Source organism: Rhinopithecus roxellana, chromosome 6, assembly GCF_007565055.1.
Source record: "Rhinopithecus roxellana isolate Shanxi Qingling chromosome 6, ASM756505v1, whole genome shotgun sequence".
Lineage (NCBI taxonomy): Eukaryota > Metazoa > Chordata > Mammalia > Primates > Cercopithecidae > Rhinopithecus > Rhinopithecus roxellana.
The window spans coordinates 79,744,765-79,767,266 of record NC_044554.1 but is presented as its reverse complement, the minus strand read 5'-3'; the positions used below and the strand labels follow the sequence as shown (position 1 = coordinate 79,767,266).

General features: G+C 56.6%; 1 protein-coding gene across 11 annotated transcripts in view; it reads left to right on the top strand.

The window, feature by feature from the left end:
• Nucleotides 1-22,502, top strand: part of CAMK2B (calcium/calmodulin dependent protein kinase II beta) — a 108,079-nt gene that overhangs the window by 50,242 nt on the left and 35,335 nt on the right. For 10 of the 11 annotated variants that reach the window (XM_030932113.1, XM_030932106.1, XM_030932111.1 and 7 more), the window contains 2 exons: nt 13,318-13,377; nt 17,428-17,482. In XM_030932113.1, the coding sequence (XP_030787973.1) occupies nt 13,318-13,377; nt 17,428-17,482 (115 nt within the window). Of the gene's footprint in view, nt 1-12,981; nt 13,050-13,317; nt 13,378-17,427; nt 17,483-22,502 lie in introns of those variants that run through there. The other variant, XM_030932110.1, reaches the window with a different exon arrangement.

The following is a 22,502-nucleotide window of genomic DNA, read 5'->3' as shown; positions in this document are numbered from 1 at the left end:
GCAGGCCTTCTGGGGGCTTAGTGGGGGCACCACATGCCTGACCCTCTCAGGGGGAGGGCCACCTAGGAGCAATGAAGGAACTAGGCTAGGCTGCTGGGTTTAGCAATTAAGTATGATTTACAATCATAAGATGTAAAATAAGCACCGTGTGTCCCAAATTGCGTGGAACACACTTACTTAAACTAAAAATTATTTGTTGCGTATCTGAAATTGAGACAGACTTATACCAAAAACAAATTTTGTCCTTTGTCTGAAATTCAAATTTAACTGGGCACCCTGTGTTTTATCTGGCAATGCTAAGCTAGACTGTTGAGAGACAGGACTTTGTCATTAGTTTGGAAACCGAATTGGTTTAGTCGAAGGCTTCTGGAAAGTGGCCCCGAAGAGGACCAAAAGAAGAACAGGGAGCCAGGCTGTGCGGAGGGTCCTGGCCCTTGCTGGCCCCATCTGTCAGGTGGAGAGAGGGTGGCAGCATCATGGCCTCCTGCTCTCTGGTTCTGGGTGTGGCCCTGTGTAGACAGCAAGTCCCAAGACCTGCTGGTCAGGGTCCAATACCAGGTTCCTGAGCCTCCATGACCCCTGGGGAAGGCAAATGCATCCTGAACTGGATGCGGGAGCAGGGCCCACCCTGTTGGCATTTGGAGGGGATGAGGGAGGAATCCCTGAGTCAGGGAAGGGAGGGAGGGGAGGGGAGGAGTTGACACGGAGGACCCCTCTGCGTGCTTCCGCATTTCCAGCCACTCATCTTGCAGAGTCAGGGGCTTGTCAGTGGTGGAAAAGGCTCCCGGCAGAGGGGAGATTTGGGAGCTGGGTTCTGGGCGCTAATGACCATTCCCTCCCTGCCTCACTTCTCTTTTCTGTAAAATGGGAGGAGGATTGGCCTCCACGCTGCCTGGCTCTTCTAGCACTGACGGTTCCCACATCTGGAGGGATCCTTACTCCCAGGCCCTGCCGGTTCCAGGAGGTGAGTGAGGACCAGGGAGATGGCTGAACCCACAGCCTGTGGGCCCAAGGTTTGAAGACCTGCTTCTGCCAGTGTGGGCACAGCTCCCTCCCCCAGTCCTTCCTGCTCACCACCCCTTGCTCCCTCCAGGCTACCTGCCAGTGGACTGTAGGCCCAGCAAGGGCAGGCCTCCTACTTTGCACATAGTACCTGCTTACTAAACAGAGTTGAACGGGTGGGAGGAGAAGAGTGTTTTGAAGATTCCACTTAAGGACTGAGCTGGGTGGGGAGTGGTAGTGACTGCCGATGGAAGGAGAGGGGGATTCGGAGTGCCCAGGTCCCCGGGACCACTTGGGCAGGAGTGGGGAAGCCCGCAAGGTGTGGGTTTGAGGCCTGGGTGGGAACAGAGCTTGGGAATGGTAGAGCTTTGGTCTCTGTTGTGCTGGTCTGGCTGCTGATGGGAAAGTCTGGAGAGCTGGAGATCCAGGGCAAAGCTCAAGGGAGAACAGCTGCAGGGAGCCCTGGAAGGTGCTGGGGGCCCTGGGTGTGTGTCTCCCCTGTGGGCAGCCACTGTCCTCTGTCCCCAGGGCCAGGAGCTGCAGTCCTGTGACAGGTCTGCGCAGTGGCTCTGAGGTCATGATGTTTCCATTGTCTGCATGTCACCTGGGGGAGCCCCGACTCCAGCTGGATGTGGAGTGATTAGCCTACAGAAGGTCATGGAGGGTTTATTGAGGTTAGTGGGGGTTAGAAGAGCCCCGCGGGTGAATGTGAGGGCCTCAGCCTCCCCTGCTGGGGAGGGCGGATGTGTGCAGATGCTCTCATCCGGAGGCCGCTGGCGGGGGGGGCATTCTGGAAAGGCGCTACCAAGGGGCTGTCGGCCACTCGCTTCTGTTGCATGGTCTTCTCTGTTGTTCTTTTTCCTCAATCCCTTAAAAAATGTGACCGTGCCGCCGGGCGTGGTGGCTCAAGCCTGTAATCCCAGCACTTTGGGAGGCCGAGACGGGCGGATCATGAGGTCAGGAGTTCGAGACCATCCTGGCTAACACGGTGAAACCCCGTCTCTACTAAAAAATACAAAAAGCTAGCCGGGCGAGGTGGTGGGCGCCTGTAGTCCCAGCTACTTGGGAGGCTGAGGCAGGAGAATGGCATAAACCTGGGAGGCGGAGCTTGCAGTGAGCTGAGATCCGGCCACTGCACTCCAGTCTGGGCGACAGAGCCAGACTCCCTCTCAAAAAAAAAAAAAAAAAAAAAAAAAATGTGACCGTGCTTGCCCTGGGCTGTGCTCCCTGGCCTTGGGCCTTGGGCTGTGTTGGGCCCCCAGGCATCTGCTCCGGGATGAGTGGAAACCTCCGGGCAGCTGTCTGCTCTTTGAAAAGGACAAGAGGGACATGGACAGAGTTAAGGGCAGAGGATGAGGCTGGACATAAGGCCACAGTGGTCAAGACTGCAGCCCTGGAGTCTGGGCCTCATTTTTGAGAGTAGGACCCTGACAGGGTGGGCCCTGCACCCCCAGGGGCTGGCCTGAGCCAGTGTCCCTGCTGTCTCTGGAGGAAGCCAAGGTGGTGTCTATGGAGAGATGGGCTTTGGTGGGAGATGTATGTGTCGGGGGTGGGGGGACCCCAGGTGGAGGACCCATCACACCAGGGCTGGGAGGAGTGGCCTAGCAAGCCCCTCCTGTCACCGTGCCTGCCCTGAGTAGGGCCACCATTGTTTTCCTAGACTGGAGAGTCTAGGCACCTTGGTTTAAATCTCCTCCTACTCACTCCATTTGTGAGCATGGGAGTCCTGTCCTGGGGTTACGGGGATGACTGAACACATGACACCCAGCACTGGATAGATGAGTGGATGGCATTTTATTGTCACATATACTCAGAACCCAGAGAGAAGGACGCTGCGCTCAGGACACAGTGAACAGGCAGGGGCTGGGGAGGCAGGATTTGGAGTAACAACGGGGTGAGGTGGCCCCTGGTTCCCACCAGAGGCGGTTTTGGCTGGTTTGAATAATTCCATGGGTTGGCAGAGAGCTGCATCTTGCTACTCAGGCATGAGTAGGATCTGTGCCCAGTTACCTGGGTGGGGACTTAGCCACAGAAGCAGAGTCCGGAGGGGGACATGAAGCTAGGTCATTCAGGGCCTTCCTGGTTTCACTGGGTGTCAAGGTAGCACGTAATGTTGGCTTTAACCTTAGACCTTACACCATAGCCCTGCACAAAATGCCACAGCTTGGCAGTGACAGGGAAGGAATTCCAAGCCACAGCTCTGTTTCAAAGCTGAGCTGCACCCCACAAGCTCGAGGATGGTTCTGATCCTGAAGAGGGCCCTGGGAATGGGGCCCCAGCTGAAAGGCCAAGTGGACCCCATGGAGGGGAGATGCTGTGGACCCCCAGTGTGTAGCCCAGGAGCGGCCCTACCGCAGCCACTGGCCTGGCCTGGGCTCCCAGAATGGCTGTGTTCATCCCCATATGGCTGGCAAATAGCTACGAGACCCTCAGCTCCAGCTCTGTCATGCACGTTCATGCAGAGGGGCAGAGTGCTGCTGACGTGGTTGCCAGGGTCCCTGGGAGCCCTGACCTTGAGGTGGCAGGCAGCTGCAGGACGTGCCCACAGGTGCTTATTGAGGGTGGTGGAGCTGCTGGCGGGTTAATTGCCGGTTGTCCTGTTGCCTTTTAAAAACAAAACATGCACAGAAAGCCACAGCGAGAGCCTCCCTCTTGCATCTTCATCACAGGGCTCAGCCTCCTGGGGCTGCACAGGCCTGACTGGACCACTTGGGACCCCAAGAGGTGCTGGGTGCCCAGGAGGAGGGGGTGTCTGCCTCCACAGCCTACCCCCTTCGACACCACCTCACCTTTTCTGGTAGACTCGTGCTGCCCTCAGAGGATCCTGACCCGGCCCCCAGACCTTGAGCCGGGGTTATTCTTGCCTCAGACCTACCACTGAGCTCCCCAAGTCCTCGCAGCCCGACCCCCACAACCCCCCGCCCCAGATCTCCAGAGGAGAGCAGGCTTGTCCATCCCACTATGGCAGCATCTGAAGGGCTCTGAGAAGTCCCACCGGAAAGAAAATGAGGAGGGGGCGGCTTCCAAGGCCCCAAGTGGGGCCTCCTGTGACGGAGTCCAGCTCCACTTCTACCTGGTCTCCTTGCCCCCATGCCCCCATCTGAAAGCTGGGGTGATGCAGCAACAACCCTGCTTCATGGGTGCCATGAGCAGCTCACAGGCCTGCCCAGAGCCAGTCCTCAGCACACAAAAGTCACTACCCTGAAGGACTCACATGGACCTCTGCTCATTCTCAAGGAGCAGTTTTCCTTTTAGGAGGAATGGCCAGGATCTGTCCATGGCCTCCTTTCAGCCCCTAAACCGGCCTGCACCCCGAGACTGGATGGGCAGTCCCTGCCGCATGGTCCAAGCTGACTCGGGTCAGGACTGGTTTTACTTCACATTTACTAGCCAGGGAGGAGAGTCAGAGGAGAGGGGCTGCTGGAAGCCCCTCCCTCGTACCCACCCAGCTACCCTTTCTGTTCTCAAAGAAATCCAAGGTCAGTGCTACCAAGGGACTTGCTGGCAGCCCAGGTTGGCAAGTGCTGGCCCCGAGATGTGAGCTGGCCTCTGCCTGCCCCATTCCTGCCCCACCCCACAGCCAATCCCCACTTTTCTGTTACCAGAGTCTGTAGGAGCCGGCCAGGACGTGGCCAAATATAATTAAAGATCAGACCCCACTGGCCTAGTGTGAAGGCCCAGGATATCCTATCAGGTTCTGCTGGCCCAGCCACTCAGTACCACACAGGGCTGCGCTTGGCTCCTGAGCACTCTGTCACTAGTGTGCGAGCACAGTCAAGTTTAGCCTCGAAGTGAATTGGGACGCTTAAGTGTGTTGGTATCAGGCAGGGTGTAGAATATGCCTGGCTGGTGTTTGATGTGGATGCTGGCGAGCCATTTAAGAATCTAGAGGGCCAGGCATGGTGGCTCCTGCCTGTAATCCCAGCACTGTAGGAGGCTGAGGCGGGTGGATCAACTGAGGTCAAGGGTTCGAGACCAGCCTGGCCAACATGCCAAAACCCTGTCTACTAAAAATACAAAAATTAGCCAGGTGTGATGGCACGTACCTGTAATCCCAGGTACTGGGGAGGCTGACATGGGAGAATCACTTGAACCCGGGAGGCGGAGGTTGCAGTGAACCAAGGTCACGCCACTGCACTCTAGCCTGGGTGACAGAGAAAGACGCCGTTAAAAAAAAAAAAAAAAAAAAAAAAAAGAAAGGAAAAGAAAAAATGTCTAGAAAGCTCTCTCATGCCTATGGTGGTGCAGGTCGTTGAGACAGGTGTGCAGGTCACCTGAGGCCGATGGGTCTTGCCAGCGTGCTGACAGTGCAGGAAGGGGCTGCTGAGCCCCAGCAAGGTCCGGAGTATTGGACAGATGTGTGCCCAGCTCCGTGGGGATGGAGGGCGGATTTGGGGGCCCCTCTCTGCTGTGGCCCTCAAAGTCTCCTCTGGACAGGAACAGCACTACTTGACAGGGCATCTCCTGAATCCATTTTGTGGGAAGAAACTGAGGCCCCCAAGTGGGATTTGGACGCAGCCAGTTTCCTGGCCCAGGCCTTGGCTGGGGGATGTGCAGGGCCTGAGTTCTGGAGCGTGGCACTGGCTTCATAGTACCGTTAGCCAGACAGCCTCAGGCTTGGGTCAGAGCCCTGAGTCTGGTATCCTTGCCACCCTAGTCCAGCGCACAGGTGGACCACCTGTCTTGATGTTGGTCTGTGCTTGCAGCTGCTGGTTTAGCCTGGAGGAGCAGAGCCCCAGGTAGCCCCAGCCCTGCGGAACCAGAAGCTGGCGGGACGGTGGGAGCTGGCACAGGATGCAGCTTCTGGCCCATCCCTCCCCAGCCACTACTTCCAGGACAGGGCAGCTGGAGCAGAGCCCTTCTGCCATGCCCACCATCCCCATGTCCGCCCCAGCAGGCCTGTGTGGCAGACAAGCAGAAGGGGTTGTCCTTGAGGATCTCCTCCCAGGCATGAGGAAATGGGTGGAGAGCGCTGATGCTGGTGGGGGGCGCCCAGTGATGGGCCCGTGGTGGGGTCTGGCAACCTCCCTCGGGGTGAGGCAGGGCTGCCTGGAATGGGGGGATACGTTCTTGAGCACCCACCCTGTGCTAGGCCCATGTGGATTTTCACACACGATTCCATTTTCAGTCCAGCACAGTCCTGGAGCCAGATACCATTATTACAGCCATCTTCCAGATGAGGCCCAGGGAGGTGCCATCCCTTGTCCCAGGCCACACAGTGGGAAGCACTCATGGCACCTAGGGAGCCCCACCCCCCAGCCCTTAGACCCTGGTGGCAGTGGTCCCAGGTGGCCCTAACTGCATCCCCCAGCCAGCACAGAGCATACCCGGCAGGCCTCCTCCAGGTCTCTCGGTCTGACAACTCCAGAGGCCCTGGGGTGAGAGGGAAGCAGCGCCTCCTGACACAGGTGGGCCTCATGCCTCCCCCTCCTGCCCCTCCGCCGCCCCCGCCCAGTGCCCTGCGGTGTCCTCCTGGAGGTGCCAGCTCTGCTATTTCTCCTGGTAGCTGGCAGGGGGCCTGGTGCCCACCCACGCCCTCCTGTTCCCCTTCTCCCTGGTTCCTCTCACTCACCACCCCCCACCCCTGCTGTGAGTCACCCACTGCCGGGGATGAGGAGGGGCGGGGAGGGTGGAGGATGGCATAGGGGGACTGGGTGGGCAGGGAAGCCTCTGCCAGCTCCATCCCGGACCCCTTCTTGGAGCTGGAGAAAGAAAGGAAATTATGGGAGCAAACATCAATGATTTACCAAACCATGTAACCTTGTCCTGTAAGACCCTCCCTCCCCCTTGGGGGGCACTGGTCACACCATGGCTTCTGGGTGCGTCCACTTGGGACACGAGAGGTCCCCAGAGTCATGCACAAGTGTGCCTTGGGGATACTGAAGGCCACCCCGCCCACCCCACCAGTCACCCAGCCTTGGTCTTTCAGCCCTGGCAGCTTTGAGCTCCTCTCTGTGCCTCAGTTTCCTCATCTTTGCCCTGTGCCTCACCCTGCAGATGCAGCAGGGTTGGTGTGAATGTCCTTCCCCGTCATCTCCACCTCTCCCATTGCCCTCAGCTGGCTTCTCTTTGTTCTTAGCTCAGGGGACCCGACGACTCCTGCACTGATGAGGGTGGCGTGGCAGGAGGGGAGGAGCTCCCACACCATGAGAGGTTTGCAGTCTCTCCCGTGCCACTCCTGGTCTTTCAGGGCATTTTTGGAATGAAATAGGTTAATGCCTGTAATGTGCACAGAACAGACGGTGCCTGGCATGTGGCAGGTGCTCCAGGATGGGTCACGTGGCTGTGCCCATGTCCTGGTCCTGTCTCTTCCTGCACTTGGCCATGGGCACCTTGAGGTGGCCCCTGTCCCTGTCACCTTCATGGTGGTGGGTGCCAGCTGCCAACCCGTCAGCGTAGTAACAGCTGAGAGGAGCCCCCACTCCCCTACCCCGCCCCTCGGAGCTCCACACTGAGGCTTCCGGGGGGTCCTGTGGATCTGGGAATGGCTGCTGGTGGAGGGTCTATGGTCCCTGCTCCTGAGAGGCTGGACATCTAGGCAAGCGTAACCCTACCTTGTCTTTCCCCACGAGCATGAGTGGTTTGCTTTGGTCCGGCCTCAGCAGGCAGGTAACCCAGACTGGCTGGGCTCTCAGTATTTTGGAGAAGGCTGTGGGGTGAGGGAGGAGGGGAGCCTTGTCTCCTGGGCCCTTGAGCGCCCTCCTGGTGCCAGTTGTCTCCCTTTCCTCTGTGATGTCGGCCTTGCTGCCCCCACAGCCAGCATCTGCAGGCTGTAAATATCAGATTCTGCATTGAGCAGAGACTGCAGCCACCAGGCAGGCACCACCCACCAGTCTAGAGAGCAGCAGGAAATGCAGACCAAGTGGCATATCACAGAGAGCCCCTGCACTTCGGCGAGAGGCCTTGGCTGTGAGTCCCAGCCCAGCAGCCTGCCCCGCGCGGTCCGGGTGTCTTCGGCGTCCTGGGATGTGTGCGGGAGCGGGTGAGAAGCCTGCCGTGAGATGAGCCCAGCGAGGCTGTACAGGGCTTGGCTGGGGGTGCTTCTCTTCCCGGTCTTTCGGTGGCCCCAGCCTGCCTGTGCCCCAGCACTTGGCCCCGCCTGTCGTGCAGACCTCGGGGGACACCCAGGGTGCAGGTTTGGCGGGATGAGTGGCCGGCAGTCCAGGGCTCTCTGCAGAATTGTAGCTAAATCACCTAGAAAAGGTCCCTGCGCTCGGCATTCCCCGAGGGCTGGAATCGGAGGATGTTGCACTATCACTATCATTAGAATTCAAGCAGGCAGGCGGATAATTATAGGCTCTGGTTTAGCCTGATCTTTTTGAGGACAATTGTTTATGGGGTTTATTGTTGTTGTTGTTTGGGGGGTTTTTTGATAAATGCTTTTATGGGGGTATAAATGAATGCTGTATTTGATCTGTGAGATGTTTCTCTGGTAGGAGAAATAAATAGCAATGCTTTTGCCAGTGTCTCTGAGCCACCCCCTTGGGAGCCGGTGTGTAAATGTGTACACACGTGTGCGCATGTGTAGAATTGCATCCACACTGATGGGTCAGTCACCTTCTGGCTTAAATACAGGCCCACACACATACGCCCTTGCCTCCATTTAGGGTGCAGATTTGCAAGATGCCCAAGCGTTTAGGAGCTGGTTGAACTCGAGTTCCCTCTCCAAGCTTCACATCAGAGGGGGTGTGAGAACCAAGTCTTTTTCCAGCATGAGTAGGCAAACTCCTACTCATCCTCTAAAACCCCACTGAAGCATCACCTGTTGAGTCTCCACAGGCAGAATCAGGGTCTAAGAACACTCTGCTCATCACTCTGCTATAACAAGAGGCACAGGCACTGCTGTCATTGGCTTTTTGTGCCCCAGAGACTGTCTGCCCTGGACCCCCAAGACCTTGGCCAGGGGTCTTGGGATGGGAGAAGAAGAGGGAGGGCAGGAGGGCAAAGGGGTCTCGTTTTGATAGGGTGAGGTCCCCTGGAGGTTGGGAGGGGCTCAGCCTGTGTCCTCACTCCCCAGCCGCTGCTTTCTGTCCCATGGTCTATGTCAGAGGCTGTTCTTAGACTCCTTTAGGAAAACTCTGCATCGCAGGGAACTGCAGTTCTGGGAGCCAGTGCGCACGCATGTAGAAGTGCCATGAGCCTGAGCCTGACATTGGCTGATGGGGAGAGGGGATCCAGCACCTTCTGAGGAGTTGACCAGGCACCAGCTGTCGGGTGGAGTGGGCTCTTGGGGTTTCCTTGTCGTTGGATTCACAACCTACAGAGGTGTGGCACCTCTTCTGTGACTTGCATCAATACTACCTAATAAAATGTTAACCACACGGACATCCCTGCCCAGCTGTGAGACGTGGCAATGAGGATGAAGAGCATCAGGGGTCTTGGGTGACCCTGAGCGTCCCAACTCCAGGCCCCTCAGAGAACCTAGCACAGCCCTGGGGCCTGGCCACTCAGCCCCCACAGCCCGCACACCTGGTGAGCCCCTCTTACTGGGTCACCTAGATGAACTACGTGACCCACTGCCTGGCCCTGACCAGGACGTCACTGTAGTGTGCATAGCCAGGGCTGGCCACTCAGGAGGCCTCTTGGGACCTCCTTCAGGAAGGGGTACCCTGCTGGGGTCCCGGGGGCACTGACAGGGCCCTGGACAGGTAGGGAGCCGCCGCTAGCAGACTTCCGGCTGTGTTCTCGCCACAGGCCTGGTGGCCTCGGGACCTGCTCAGTGGCCACTGCTCTGGTCTCCTGAGTCCAGCAGATTCCCTGGGGACCAAAGCCCCCCAGAATGAGGCTGGCAGGCAGGGATGAGCAAGATGTGGTTGCTCCACTGTCTGGGGCAGGGAACAGGACTGAGCTGGGGCTTGCCCCAGATTCCTCTGTACTGTTGAGGGCCAGGTTCTGCTATACTGTTTAGGGCCAGGGCACATTTCTTATGCACTGGATTGGGTTCAGTTTAACTTACTTAACCTTGTTCATGACAAGGGGTTTACGATGTTAATGTGAAAGCTGAGAATAATGTCCCTGGTTTTGTAGAAAGGAAATCATAGTATGTGCACAGAGTTAAGAAGTTGGAATCTGGCCTGCCCTGAGATGGGGCTGTCTGAGCCAGGTCCAGAGAGAATGCCGCCTCCTCCTGCCCCCTCCTTCTTGTGGCTTCTCAGTCCCATCCAGAGTCACCTTATATTCGCGTAGATTTATTTTTTGCCTGATTTTTTAAAATTTAAGGGCAAATGTTACCATAGTAGATTTTATGAAACATCCTTGTCATATTCAATCAGTAGCTTGCTCACTGGAGACAGGATCAAAATCTTTTTTAAAAACAATGCTTTGCTAAACTATGGAAGTAACACATGATCACTGTCAAAACTGGGGGAGGGGAAGTTAACGAATAAAACAACATTAGCCATAAACCTGGCACCGACAGTGAAGCACGCTATACGACGTGTGTGTCTGGATGTTACCAGCTTAGATCTTGTGTCATGGTTTATGGTTTCCAAGCGGCTCTCTGAGCGCTAACCTACTGCAGCTGCTGGGAGGAGGTGGTCGAGGTGCTGTTGTGGGTGTTACAGAAAGAGGACCAGTCAGCAATCTGTATGGCCACCATGAGTGACACCTGGTGCCAGGACTGGGCAGCCAGGTGCCCTTTCTTCACCCCACACAAATAATTATCTCCCTAAACACGTGCTCAGGAATACGTATCATCTTCGGGCTGGGGCTCAGCTCTTGGCGATGTTTCAGTAATAAAACACAGGCATGTAAATTATCTGTGTCCCAGGAGAGTGCGTTCATAATTGCATCTTTCTCCTGATTTGGATTTATGATTTTATTGATTTAACTCTAATCAGGCAATTTTTCGAAAGGAAACTATGTGCCATGGTTCCACCGCCTCTCTCCCAGGTCCTCCTTTCCCTCAGCCTGGCTCTGGCCCACATGTCCCGTAGCGATGTGTGGTCCGGGGCTTGGATCCTGTCCTGGGGAAAGATTAACCATCAACTTTATTGGGACAGGTTGGAAAGGTGGAACGTGGATTGTAGCTTAGAGACATGAGTGTCATATCTGTATTCGATTTACTGAATCTGGGACCTGCATTGAGATTATAGAAGGGACACCCTGTCCTTATGAGACACGCCTGAGTGCTGCCTGGTGTTACACACGCGTCAGAAAAAGTGAGTGTGTCATATGGAAGCAGGGGCGGGGCAGGGAGATTGTACAGAAGTGCTGTACACGATTGCTCTGTACTATTGTTGCAGTTTTTCTCTATGTCTGAAAAATGTTCAGAATCAGTTTAAGAAAGACACTAGGAAATAAAACAATAACCCCATGAACTCACCACCCTGCACACTGAGAGCCCTCCCTCCTCCCACCCCAGAGGGATGGGGGTTGAGGGTGTTGCAAGAATCCATCCCCTGCTTTCCACTGGAGCCAGGCCTCGTGCGTGGACCCTTCCCCTCCCCAGGTGTGTCAAGTGTTGCTGGGTTTTGAGCTCCATGCAGATAGGAAAACGGAGCCCACACCGTGTGTATTCTATTGTGACTATGTTTGATTTTTCCATTCTGATGCTGACAGACACTTGGGCTGGTTCCAGTTCCGCCATCACAAATCCCTGAGGCTCCTGGCACCTCAGCTCCCACTTCAGTGGGAGGGGAGAGGAGAGGGAGAGGGAGCAGGGACTGGGGTATTCTGGAAGACTGTGCAGTGCTTGCTGAGGTGGGTGTGCAGGTGGGGGAGGGAGCAGGTATGCCCTGGGCTTCCAGCAAAACAGCGGGGTGGGGTCTGACTCCCTCTGTGCCACCTGGAGGCTCTGTCAGATCCCTCTGAATCCCTCTCGTGGGATGCCAGGCGGCTGGGCTTGAAGCAGAGGCAGCCAGGTGGCCAGGGCAGGGAGACGAATGCCTGTCCTGGGCGGGGGAAGTCGGGGATGCGGCTCCCAGAGGCCTTGCCATCTGCAGGCGTGGCTTTCTCACTCAAGGCCTATACGTGTTTGCAGGCATATCCTCTACCCCAGGCCACCACCGCCACACCTGCTCCAGGGGAACTGACCCCAAACATGACTCGGCCAGGCCTCCCTTCCTGCAGGCAGACAAGTTTCTGCCAAGCCCAGGGATCAGAGGTTTTAATGCTTCCCGAGGAAGATCGTGAAGTTGCAGCCTCATTCTTTCCCTGCTCCTGGGCGCTACTGGACATTCCTGGCGAAGGAGGCATCCCCAAGGTCTTGTCTTGTGTATTAATTAAGTGCCCCCTGGCCCTGCTCACCTTTCCTGTGGTGGGACTCAGCACTGGGCAGGTGGAGGGGGCTCCAGACACCGATGCGCCCTCCCCAGTCACGTCCTGAACTCTGAAATGCACTGTCCTTTCCTCGCAGCTCCCCGTGTGCGGCTGTGCCCACCGACTGTCTAGTTTTGACCTTTGTGTAAATAAGTGCACACCGTGAGTCCTCCTTTGCTGCTCGTTCCCTACACACTATTAGGATGTGGGTGCTACCTGCACGTGGGGGTTGGTGGAGGACTGTTGCATTGCAGTATGGGACCCTGTGTGACTGCAGCGCACGGAGTCCTCCTTCTGTCAGAGGAAGTGTGGGGTTTTGGGTTTTGCTATTACACTCTCCATCAGTTTTTAAAAGCCTCCTGTCTCTATTTGAAATGTAAAATTTCTGGCAGATAAGTTGCTCCATCCTTTGGGGGCCAGTGGAGGGGTCACCCAAGGAGCACCAGTCACCTCCACGCCTCCGGTGTCCGGGGATCTGGGCCCTGCACCTTGTGGGGTGGGAGGAGAGTGGCGAGGGAAGGAGGGGCCACCTCCTGCTTCACCACCAGTTCACTTCTATCCCCCAGGCGAGGCCTCTCTGAGGCTTTCCCCTCCTCCTCCTGCCAGCCGGCTCTGGGACACACCCTCACCCCCTCCCGGCCCCATTCTGACAGCCCCTCCCCTGCCTCGGAAGAACAAATTTGGCTTCAGCCAAAAGCTCCAAAGAGTATGGAATTAGGACAAATAAGTGGAGGATTAAATCAGTGCACTGCTGACTTTGAATCATCCAGGGAAACTTTTAGCCCCGAGTTAGTAGCGCTCACCACCGGAATGGGCCTCTCCACCCCAAACACAAGCCAGCTGGTCCCTGCCCCAGCCTTGCCACCAGTGGCCCAGGGGGTGCCCACGAAGAGTGTTCCCTTGGTGGGGGCACGACTACTCACTGTGGGGGCACAACCACTCCTCTCTTCGTCAGAGGCCCTGGCACACCCTGGTGGGCCTCTCCTGACATGGACAATCCGTGGGCCACCAGTTGCTGGGGCAGGAGGTGACGCCTTGTTCTTTTCTGTCCCCCAGATCACCAGAAGTTGGAGAGAGAGGCTCGGATCTGCCGCCTTCTGAAGCATTCCAATATCGGTGAGCGGCCCTGGGGTGGGGCGGGGGGATGGGTCCCGTTCCGGTTTCTCTATCAGACTTTCAAAGAGATGCAGAAAGACTTCCTTTTCTTCTCAGTTGAAATATCCCACCAGAAGCCCCTGAGGACGCCCCCTTTCCTCTCCTGACCTTGAGGACTTTGTCCTGTGTGACATGATTCCAGGGAGTGCTCAGAGCCAGGGCAGCACCAAGGCGGGGCTCTGGGTGCCCAGCTCCACCCAGCTGGACAGGTCGCCTCCCCACCCCACTCTGTCCTTTGGGTCTTGTCTGTGGCATTGGTGACAGTGGCTGCAGAGGAAGGTAAAGGACACATTCCTCCCAGAGCCTTCCGCTGAGCCAGTGCCCAGCGCGTAACCCCCATAACTCTGAGCCACCATAACACTGAGCCACCATTCTGCTGAGAACACACAGGGGCCTCAACATTCTGTGGCCTCAAAAAACCACAAGATGGCCCAATTACAAGGAAAACAGACTGACCAAAGACCCCAGCGTATGCCGTTCTCGGGCTGAGAGCCCCGACTGTTTTCTTTTGCTGGCCCAGGGCTTCTGGAACTACGGTCTGAGGTCAAGTGACCCTGGCCCAGAGTCAGCTGCTCCACCGGAGCATCTGGAGCCTGAAGCCCAGGCCTTACCCATGATGGGGAGCAGCCAGGAAACGCCCTGGGGATGGCAGCCGCTCTTGGCCTCAGAGGCACCCGGGGAGCTGTCAGGTGGATTTTGGGCCCTTTCCTCCAAAGCTCGGACTCACTTATGCCAGGAGGACCCCAGGTGTGCTTGTTCCAAAGGAACAGCTGGGGACTGGGAGCCTGTTTAGGAGCCTGGGGCATCCACACACTCACCTGGGCCTGGCTCCGAAGGTCGCTGAACCCTCATCGCCTGGTTTAGGGGACTGGAACCACCTTGCCTCATCCGATGCTTCACCAATGAGCTGGGCAGAGGGGCAGGTGCCCCAGTGGACCCAGCAGGACCCCAGCATGGAAAGCGGCAGCCCCAACTCCAGGGCACGGGCCAGGCTGCAGCCCCAGGTGGGCTCTCAGGGTCCCACTGCTGCAGCTTAGCCCCTGGCGAGATTCGCCGCTGCCCACCGTCCCACTGCATCCAGACTGGACTCTTCACCCTGGTTCCTCTTAGTAATCCGGGACTTTATTTATTTACCACCTCTGTATGCTGCCCACAGTGTTATTTGCTTATTGTTTTTATTTAAATAGATTTTCTGACAATTCACTTTTTTACTTAGCCTTGTCTGTGAATTCGCCGTCTGATGTGCCAGTTAGGTTTTCTTTTAAACCACTAAAATAAGTATATAACTATTTTTAACATGTTAAAAATGTTTTTTTAAAAAGTGTCCACATGCACATGGCCCAGACTCCCCACACAGACCCCCAGTGCTCCATCTGGCCTAAGCAACCTGCTTCCTGCTGAGGAAGTGGGATCCCCCCTCCCACTGCCACCCCAGAGCCCATCTGCCTCTGCCCCACCCTACCAGGCCTGCATGGGGACGTGGGTGCCTGAGGGCAGGGGCAGCCCCCACCATGAGGATGGCCCTGCAGCACCCCCAGGGAGCGGTGAGGTACCTTCATGGATGACAGGGCCTCCCTTGGAGCTTCCCGTGGGGTTCTGTGGGGGGCATCCCCTCCGTGGCCCCTGAGATCACCTCTGCTCTGAGTGTGTGATTTTCATGAAGCATGTCCCAGGTGGGGCAGCTCAGAGGGGCCAGCCTGCTGGGCCCCCAGCTGGGCTTATTGGGCAGCCCCCACTAGAAGGGAGTGGGGAGGGGTGAGTTTTTTAACTCCAGAGGTTTCACAGGCAAGTGCTAGAAGCGGGATGTTGGTGGGCCTCCAGGATCCGCCATGTCTTAGGGACACACAGGCCAGCCTGCGTAGAATGGGAGCCTAGGAGTCAAGAGAGGGTCCAAGGGACCTAGTGAGAGGGCATCCTTGCTGTTGGGACAGAAGTCAGCCAGAGGTGGGTGAGAGGGAAAGGGGACATTGGTTTTAGATAAGTGCCTTAGCTGGTGGAGTCCCTGCTTGGCAGAGGTCAGCATCAGCTCCCAGACAGCCCTGGTGGGCAAGATTTGCCCTCCGCCCAGGGAGCTGCCCCAGGACATGGTCTGGGGAAGACCTTGCTCTTTGAGAATGGGGCTTGGTGGGGGTAGAGAGGAGAAGGCTGGGCTGCTGGGCCTGAGGCAGAGAAGTAGAGCAGGTCTTTTTGCACTGGGCTTGCAAAAACTCCAGGACTCTAAGTGGGCCCCAGGCTCTGGTGCTGAGCGTTGGTCACCTGGGATTCTTCACACTCAGGTGATGATGGTGACAGTGATGGTCACAGAGCTGTGGTCCACCTAGTGCTCACTGTCTCAGACCACCACAAAGGTTACATAATTGATCTTCACGGCCACCCCGTGAAGAGGTGCTATTTATACTATTTCACAGAGGGGCAGATTGAGGCTTAGATGGGCTGAGCAACCTGCCCCAGGTCACACAGCCAGAGCAAGTGGCAGGGGCAGGGCTCACACTATATTTTCTGACTCTGTGGAGGCTTCTGGGGCCTGGCCTGCCCTTGGTGGAGGGCATTTTGTCTGAGGTTTAGGGGCTAAGGAGGGCCATCGGTGTGGGGCTGCTGGAGTCCAGCAGTCTGTAGGGTGAGTCCTAGGCCCCAGAGGCCACATGGAGTTCCCGGATGTAAGGACATTATCAGGCCGGGCCCCTGGGAGAACCAGAGCCAGAGGAGGGAGGGCACTGGCAGCTAGTTAGAAACTGGAACAGCGTTGGAGCATGCAAGGAAGGGGCTGCCTGAGGCCCAGGGGCCTGTGAACCTAGGGGAAGGCAGCTGCGCCTTACCTGTTCAGTGTCTGTGGCCCAGTCTCAAGTGGTGGAGGAGAGCCACACCTCAGGGGTTCGTCTTCCCAGGACTTGAAGACTGGAGGGAATGAGGCTGGTGCAGGCCCTCAAACCAGACTGTCCCCTGAGTCTACAGCCCTATTCTGCCTTTGTGAGCTGTGTGACTGTCAGCTGCTTACCTAACCTCTCTGTGCTTCAGCTTCCTCATCTGTAACTTCTCGGGGTGGTCGGGAAGGTTAAATGAAATAACACACACAGAGTGCTTAGAACAGCCCTAGTGTGTTGGCTGTCATTGTCCTCGTTGTTCTAGCAATCATCAGAATCGGCACGTGGGAGAGTGTCCAAAATGAGTCATTCCTAGAAAATATTTGCTGCTTAGTACAGGGCACATCTCCAGCTCAAGGAAAAGCAGGCCTTGAGGTTGCTTGCTTTGTGCTGAAATCACTCACTGTTCCCTTGCCTCTTCATCCATCCACTCGTTCATTCATCACATCCTGACTAGCTCCTGCCCTGCGCCAGGCAGAGTTCCAGGGCCAGGCATGCTGCACATAGATTGTCATGGGAAGCTGTGCAGGGAGGAAGGAGGGAATGATGGTGGTCCATCCTGCTGACCATGCCAGCTCTGGAATCGGAGCTCAGGGCCCAACCTTTGGATGATGTTGCATCGGGCGGGGACCCTGCCCGCCAGCCTGTGCCGGCAGCACACAGCAAAGACCCAGAGCCTGAAGGCTGAGGGCAGCCCTGGGAAGACCCAGGGCGGATAATGAGTGGTTTTTGTCCCAGCTTCTCCTCATGTGGAGCTTTGTGGCGGCTCCTTTCTGGGGTTTGGCGGTGTGAGCTCCTTCTGCTCATCTCCATGGTGTTTGGGAGCAACTGAGGCCCAGGCTGGGACCAAAAGGGCCTGGTCTCTCTCTGGCAGAAGGAGACAGGTGACCAGACTGGCAGCTGAGGGCAAGGAAAGCACAGGGGCCCAGAGGCCCTGTGGGTGCTCGCTGGGTGGTCAGCTAGCCCCCAGGGCCCAAAGCACTCTGCTCAGCCCTGCCCTCTGGCCTGCCCACCTAGGCCCTCCCCAGCCCGATCCTGTGGGCAGCCCTAGGGCTTACACAGCTCGTGGTGTGCCTGGATAGGTATGGAGGCAGGCAGGGGGTGTGTCCTGGGCTACTGCCAGCCCCTCATGGCTTCTCTGTCCCCACAGTGCGTCTCCACGACAGCATCTCCGAGGAGGGCTTCCACTACCTGGTCTTCGATCTGTAAGTTCCAGAGCTGGGGACTCTCGCCACACTCACTCCCAGCCTTGGCTCAGGGTGGGATCTGCACCCTCCCCAGCCCCAGGGAATAGTCCCCACCCGTGGGCTGGCCACTCCCTTGAGTGTGCTTCTGCTGCTGGTCCCCTTGCTCCAAGTTGTGCCCGGCCCAGCCTCCCTCGCTTCTCCTCATTTGCTTTGCACTAGGGTTACTGAGGCCCACGGAGGCAGGGCTGACATCCTGGGCTCCCCCCTCCTCCACACAGAACAGGGCACACTGGAGGCAGTGGGTGGGTGGACCCCAGAGGAATAGTCACTCAGAAGCTGCATTCACCTTCCTTTCCTTGGTGCCCTCGTCCCAAGGACTGGGGCACCGCTGGCTGGCATGAGCACACGTGTGTGTTTATGAGTGTGGCTGTGAGATGTGAGCATGTGCACATGCATGCATGTGTGTGGGTGTTGGCACATGGGGGCGTGTGAGCACATGAAATCAGGGTACATATGGGTGGAGATGTGCATACATGTGCAAGTGTATTGTGTGAATGTGTGAGCGTGTGGAGGTGTGTGCATGTGGGTGCGCTGGCACCAGTGTATGCATGTGTGTTTGCATGTGTGTGCATGCATGTGTGCGTGTGTGTGTTCATGAATGTGCATGTGTGAGTGTTTTATGAGTGTGTGTGCGGTAGCTCAGTGAGAAGGTGTCTGGGGCCGCTGCCGCCTCTCACTTCCTGCCGGATTTAGAAGCAGTGATCTCATCTCCCTCACTTTTGACAGTTCCTGCTAAGCAGCGCTATATTTAGCTGTCTGTGAGTCAGTGCTGCTCCAGGACCCTGACCTGGGCAAGGGCCCATAGGCCTTAGCCTGGCCCTGTGGCCCCCAGGCAGCCGCACAGCCAGGGAAGCCCAACCTTGGTGCTATTGCCATGGTTACCCCAGGCCCTCCCCATGGCTGCTGTGATCGTGCAGGCCAAGCAGAGATAGGACGCGCCTGCATGGGGACTGCCCTCTCAGCTCCTCCTTCCTCAAGTGACAGACGACAGGCCATGGCACATGTAGGCCTGAGGAGGCCTCTGTCCACGTGAGGTTCTCTGGCCTAGAGAAGCTGAGACTGTCCCTGCAGCGGCTTGGCCACCTCTCAGGTTCCCCTGCATGTCCCACAAGACACCAACTGCAATCACCAGCCAGGTGACTGGGGCTGACCTGGACACAGTCGCCACTGCCTGGCTGGGGCTATGTCCTGAAACGTCTGTCTTGTGGCCCTGGGGAGCTGGCAGGCTTGCTGCACACCTGTGGGCCCCACCACACCTCCATCAGCCTCTTTTCCCAGGAAATGGAGAGATTGTGGGATTGGGGGTGGTCCTGTCCAGGGGCCCTGGTGGTCAACAGATGGCTGCATGTGTCACAGGAGCTGAGGAGAAGAAAGGGTGGTGTGTTCGTGCATGTGTGTGCCCATTTGAGAGACTCTCATGTCTCCCGCCTTGCCAAGCACATGCCAGGCAGGTGTCAGTGGAGGCCCTGAGGCAGACTGGGAAGAAGACATTGGCTGGCGAGTCAAGAAAGACCCTCCATGTCTTCCCCACAAACCTCCATGGCCCCTGTGCCTCAGCCAGCCTCAGGCCAGCAGAGGGCCAGGACAGTGGTTTCTGGAGTTGGCTGGCATCGCCCTCAGGAGGCCCTGAGGCCCCACAGTAGTTTGGGGACTCTGTAGATTCTGGGGGATTGACAGATATCCCCATTCCCCTTGCTTGGGAATGTCACAGGGCTTGAGAACCAGGCTTGAGAACCAGGCTTGGGAATAGAGGGTCTCACACACACCTGCACACCCAGAGGACAGAAGCTCCCATAGGTGCCATGGCTGAAGCCTAGAATCGGCCATGTGTCCCCCACAGCCTAAGGAAAGGGGACCATGAAATCATATGTGTGCCTTCCCAGACTATGTTCCTCCTGGGCCAGTATTGAGTCTCCCAAACTTCCCACAGCAACCAACGTGGAGAAGCAAACTCTCTTCCCTGAAACTGAACCACTAGATGGCCCTGGCCAGGGAGTCTCAGGTGCAGCTTCCTGAGCACACAGAGCACCCCAGAGGGCCTGGCATCAGCCCTAGTGAGGCACCCCTTGGAGGGACTCTGGGTTGCAGCCCTGGCTCAAGACCTTAAGACCTTTTAGCCGCTGTTCTGTGCCTGGACTCAGCATCTACAGAACCTAATCTGTGTTTAATGTGTGCTAAGACCTGGACAGTTATAGCACAACACTGGGGCATGCCAGACCCTTGCTGGGCTAGATGTGGGATTTGATCCTCCTGCCCAATGCACATGTATGCACACAAGCACACATATGTACAAACATGCACACTGACACACATGCACACACTGCTCTACAAGTACACAAGGGCACACACAGGCACACAGCTGTACACACGTGCACACAGGCACACATGCACACATGCAAAACAATATACATGAACATGAGTGCACGCATGGGCACACATAGGTACAGACGGACACGGAGACACGCATGCACATGTGCTCACATGCACAAGCCAGTATACATGTACACAAGGGCACACACAGGCACCCACACATGTGAACACACGCACACACCCCCTCACGGACAGGCCAAGCTCAGGAGCCAGGCCAGATGACCCTGGGAAGGCCCCCGTCAACACTGTTTCGTTTCCTTGTGGTTGGTCTGGTGGTTGATTGGCTGTATAAATGTGCTGGCCCATGAGGAGTGAGAGGAGAGGCATGCAGGGGAGTGAGCAAGGGTGTGCAGAGCTCCAGGCCTCATGTCAGGTGCAGGCTGGGGACACAGAACAGCAGAGCCGGTCAGGCAACAGAGGCAGAGCCCCTGCCCCCAGCCCTCAGCCCCCAGCCCCCAGCCCAGACAGAAAAACGGGGAAAGGAAAGGGAACACCCAGTCCTTTAATGCCCTGCTAGGTGCCAGGGACTTGGGTGTCTTCCCAGTGCATTTCACCCTCACATTGGTCGAAGGATTTTGAGGGGATTCAGTGGGATCATCATGTGTTTAGCTGGAGCAGGGGGGAGCCAACATTCAACACATGCTCACTTTTCTTTTTCTCCAGTGCTGAGAGAGCACCCACATGTGCCAAGGTCACATGTTAAACAGACCCACTCCCTGGGTCTTCCCTGCCATGGACCAGCCCAGCCCCAAGTGCTGGGCCCAAAAATGAGGCAGACCTAAGCCCTACTTTCCAGGACCAACGGGGAGAACTGCCAGGCAGATAGAGAAGCCGCAGCGCCTAGGCAGTGCAGTGGAGCAGGTGGGGGGATGGGGAAGAGGGTGCGGAGGCAGAGGAGGGGTTCGGGCCCCACAGGCCTGCCCCACACATAGGGTCACAGGAGGTGGTGTGGGAGCAGAGACCCTAACCTTCTCAGGGGTGGGAACTTCTAGGGGAGTCTTCCAGCTGACTCAAGCAGGCTGAGTGTGTGAGGGGCTTGGGCAGACCTGCAGAGGGCTCCATCCTACTCCCCTGCCATGCGTCCAGCCCCTCCACCTTTTTGTTCCATGCCCACATTACCCAGCTCCCAGAGGCCCTTCAGGGTCTATCCTGACCGTAGGGCCCAATGACTACTCACTGGGTGGAGACACAGGGCAGGAGAGTGGGCAGAGACCTCCCTTCTGCCTGTCATCTCTGTTCTCCTCCTAGAGATGGGACCTTGAACACCTCAAGACCCCGGGCCACCAAGGAGGCCAGATTTAGGCACCGTGTCTTTGGGCCTCTGATCCTGTGCAAGGGCCACCACTCTGGCCCTAAGTGGGGGTGGGAGAGTATTGAGGAAGGGAGACCAGATCTTCTCAGACTTGGCATTTGAGTCACAAGGCCTGGGTGTAACAATGCAGACCCCGAGACAAAGCTCCTGTGCTGCCCACTCTGTGCAAGTCACCAAATCTTTGAAACTTGTTTTCTCATCCATAAAAATGGAGTATAGATCAAAGTCATAGAGTGGTTTTGAGGACTGAAAAGTTAAATGTCATTATAGATAAGTAAGCACTAGTAAGCTGTCAGTCCCAAGTGATGATGGTGATGGTGGTGGTGGTGATGATAATGGTAATGGTGTGATGGTGGTGACAGTGATAGTGATGATGGTGATGGTGGTAGTGATGGTGATGGTGGTGGTGGTGGTGTAGGTGATGGTGATGGTGGTAGTGATAGTGGTGATGATGGTGATGGTGGTGATGGTGTTGGTGTTGGTGATGGTGATAGTGGTGTTAGTGATGGTGATGGTGGTGATGGTGATAATGGTGGTGGTGATGGTGGTGATGGTGGTGGTAATGGTGGTGGTGGGGTGGTGATGATGGTGGTGGTAGTGGTGATGGTGATGGTGGTGGTGGTGGTGATGGTGGTGGTGGTGTTGGTGATGTGATGGTGGTGGTGGTGATGGTGGTGATGGTGATGGTGATGGTAATGATGGTGATGGTGATAGTGGTGGTGGTGATGGTGGTGGTGATGGTGGTGGTGGTGGTGATGGTGGTGGTGGTGATGGTGGTGATGGTGTTGGTGATGTGATGGTGGTGGTGGTGATGGTGGTGATGGTGATGGTGATGGTAATGATGGTGATGGTGGTGGTGATGGTGGTGATGGTGTTGGTGATGTGATGGTGGTGGTGATGGTGGTGATGGTGATGGTGATGGTAATGATGGTGATGGTGATGGTGGTGGTGATGGTGATGGTGGCGGTGATGGTGATGATGGTGATGGTGTTGGTGATGGTGGTGGTGATGGTGATGGTGGTGGTGATGGTGGTGATGGTGATAGTGATGGTAATGATGGTGATGGTGATAGTGGTGGTGGTGATGGTGGTGGTGGTGGTGATGGTGGTGATGATGGTGGTGGTAATGGTGATGATGGTGATGGTGTTGGTGATGGTGGTGGTGATGGTGATGGTGGTGGTGATGGTGATAGTGGTGGTGGTGGTGATGTTGGTTGGTGGTGATGGTGATGGTTGGTGGTGATGGTGATAGTGATGGTGATGTTGGTTGGTGGTGATGGTGGTAATGATGGTGATG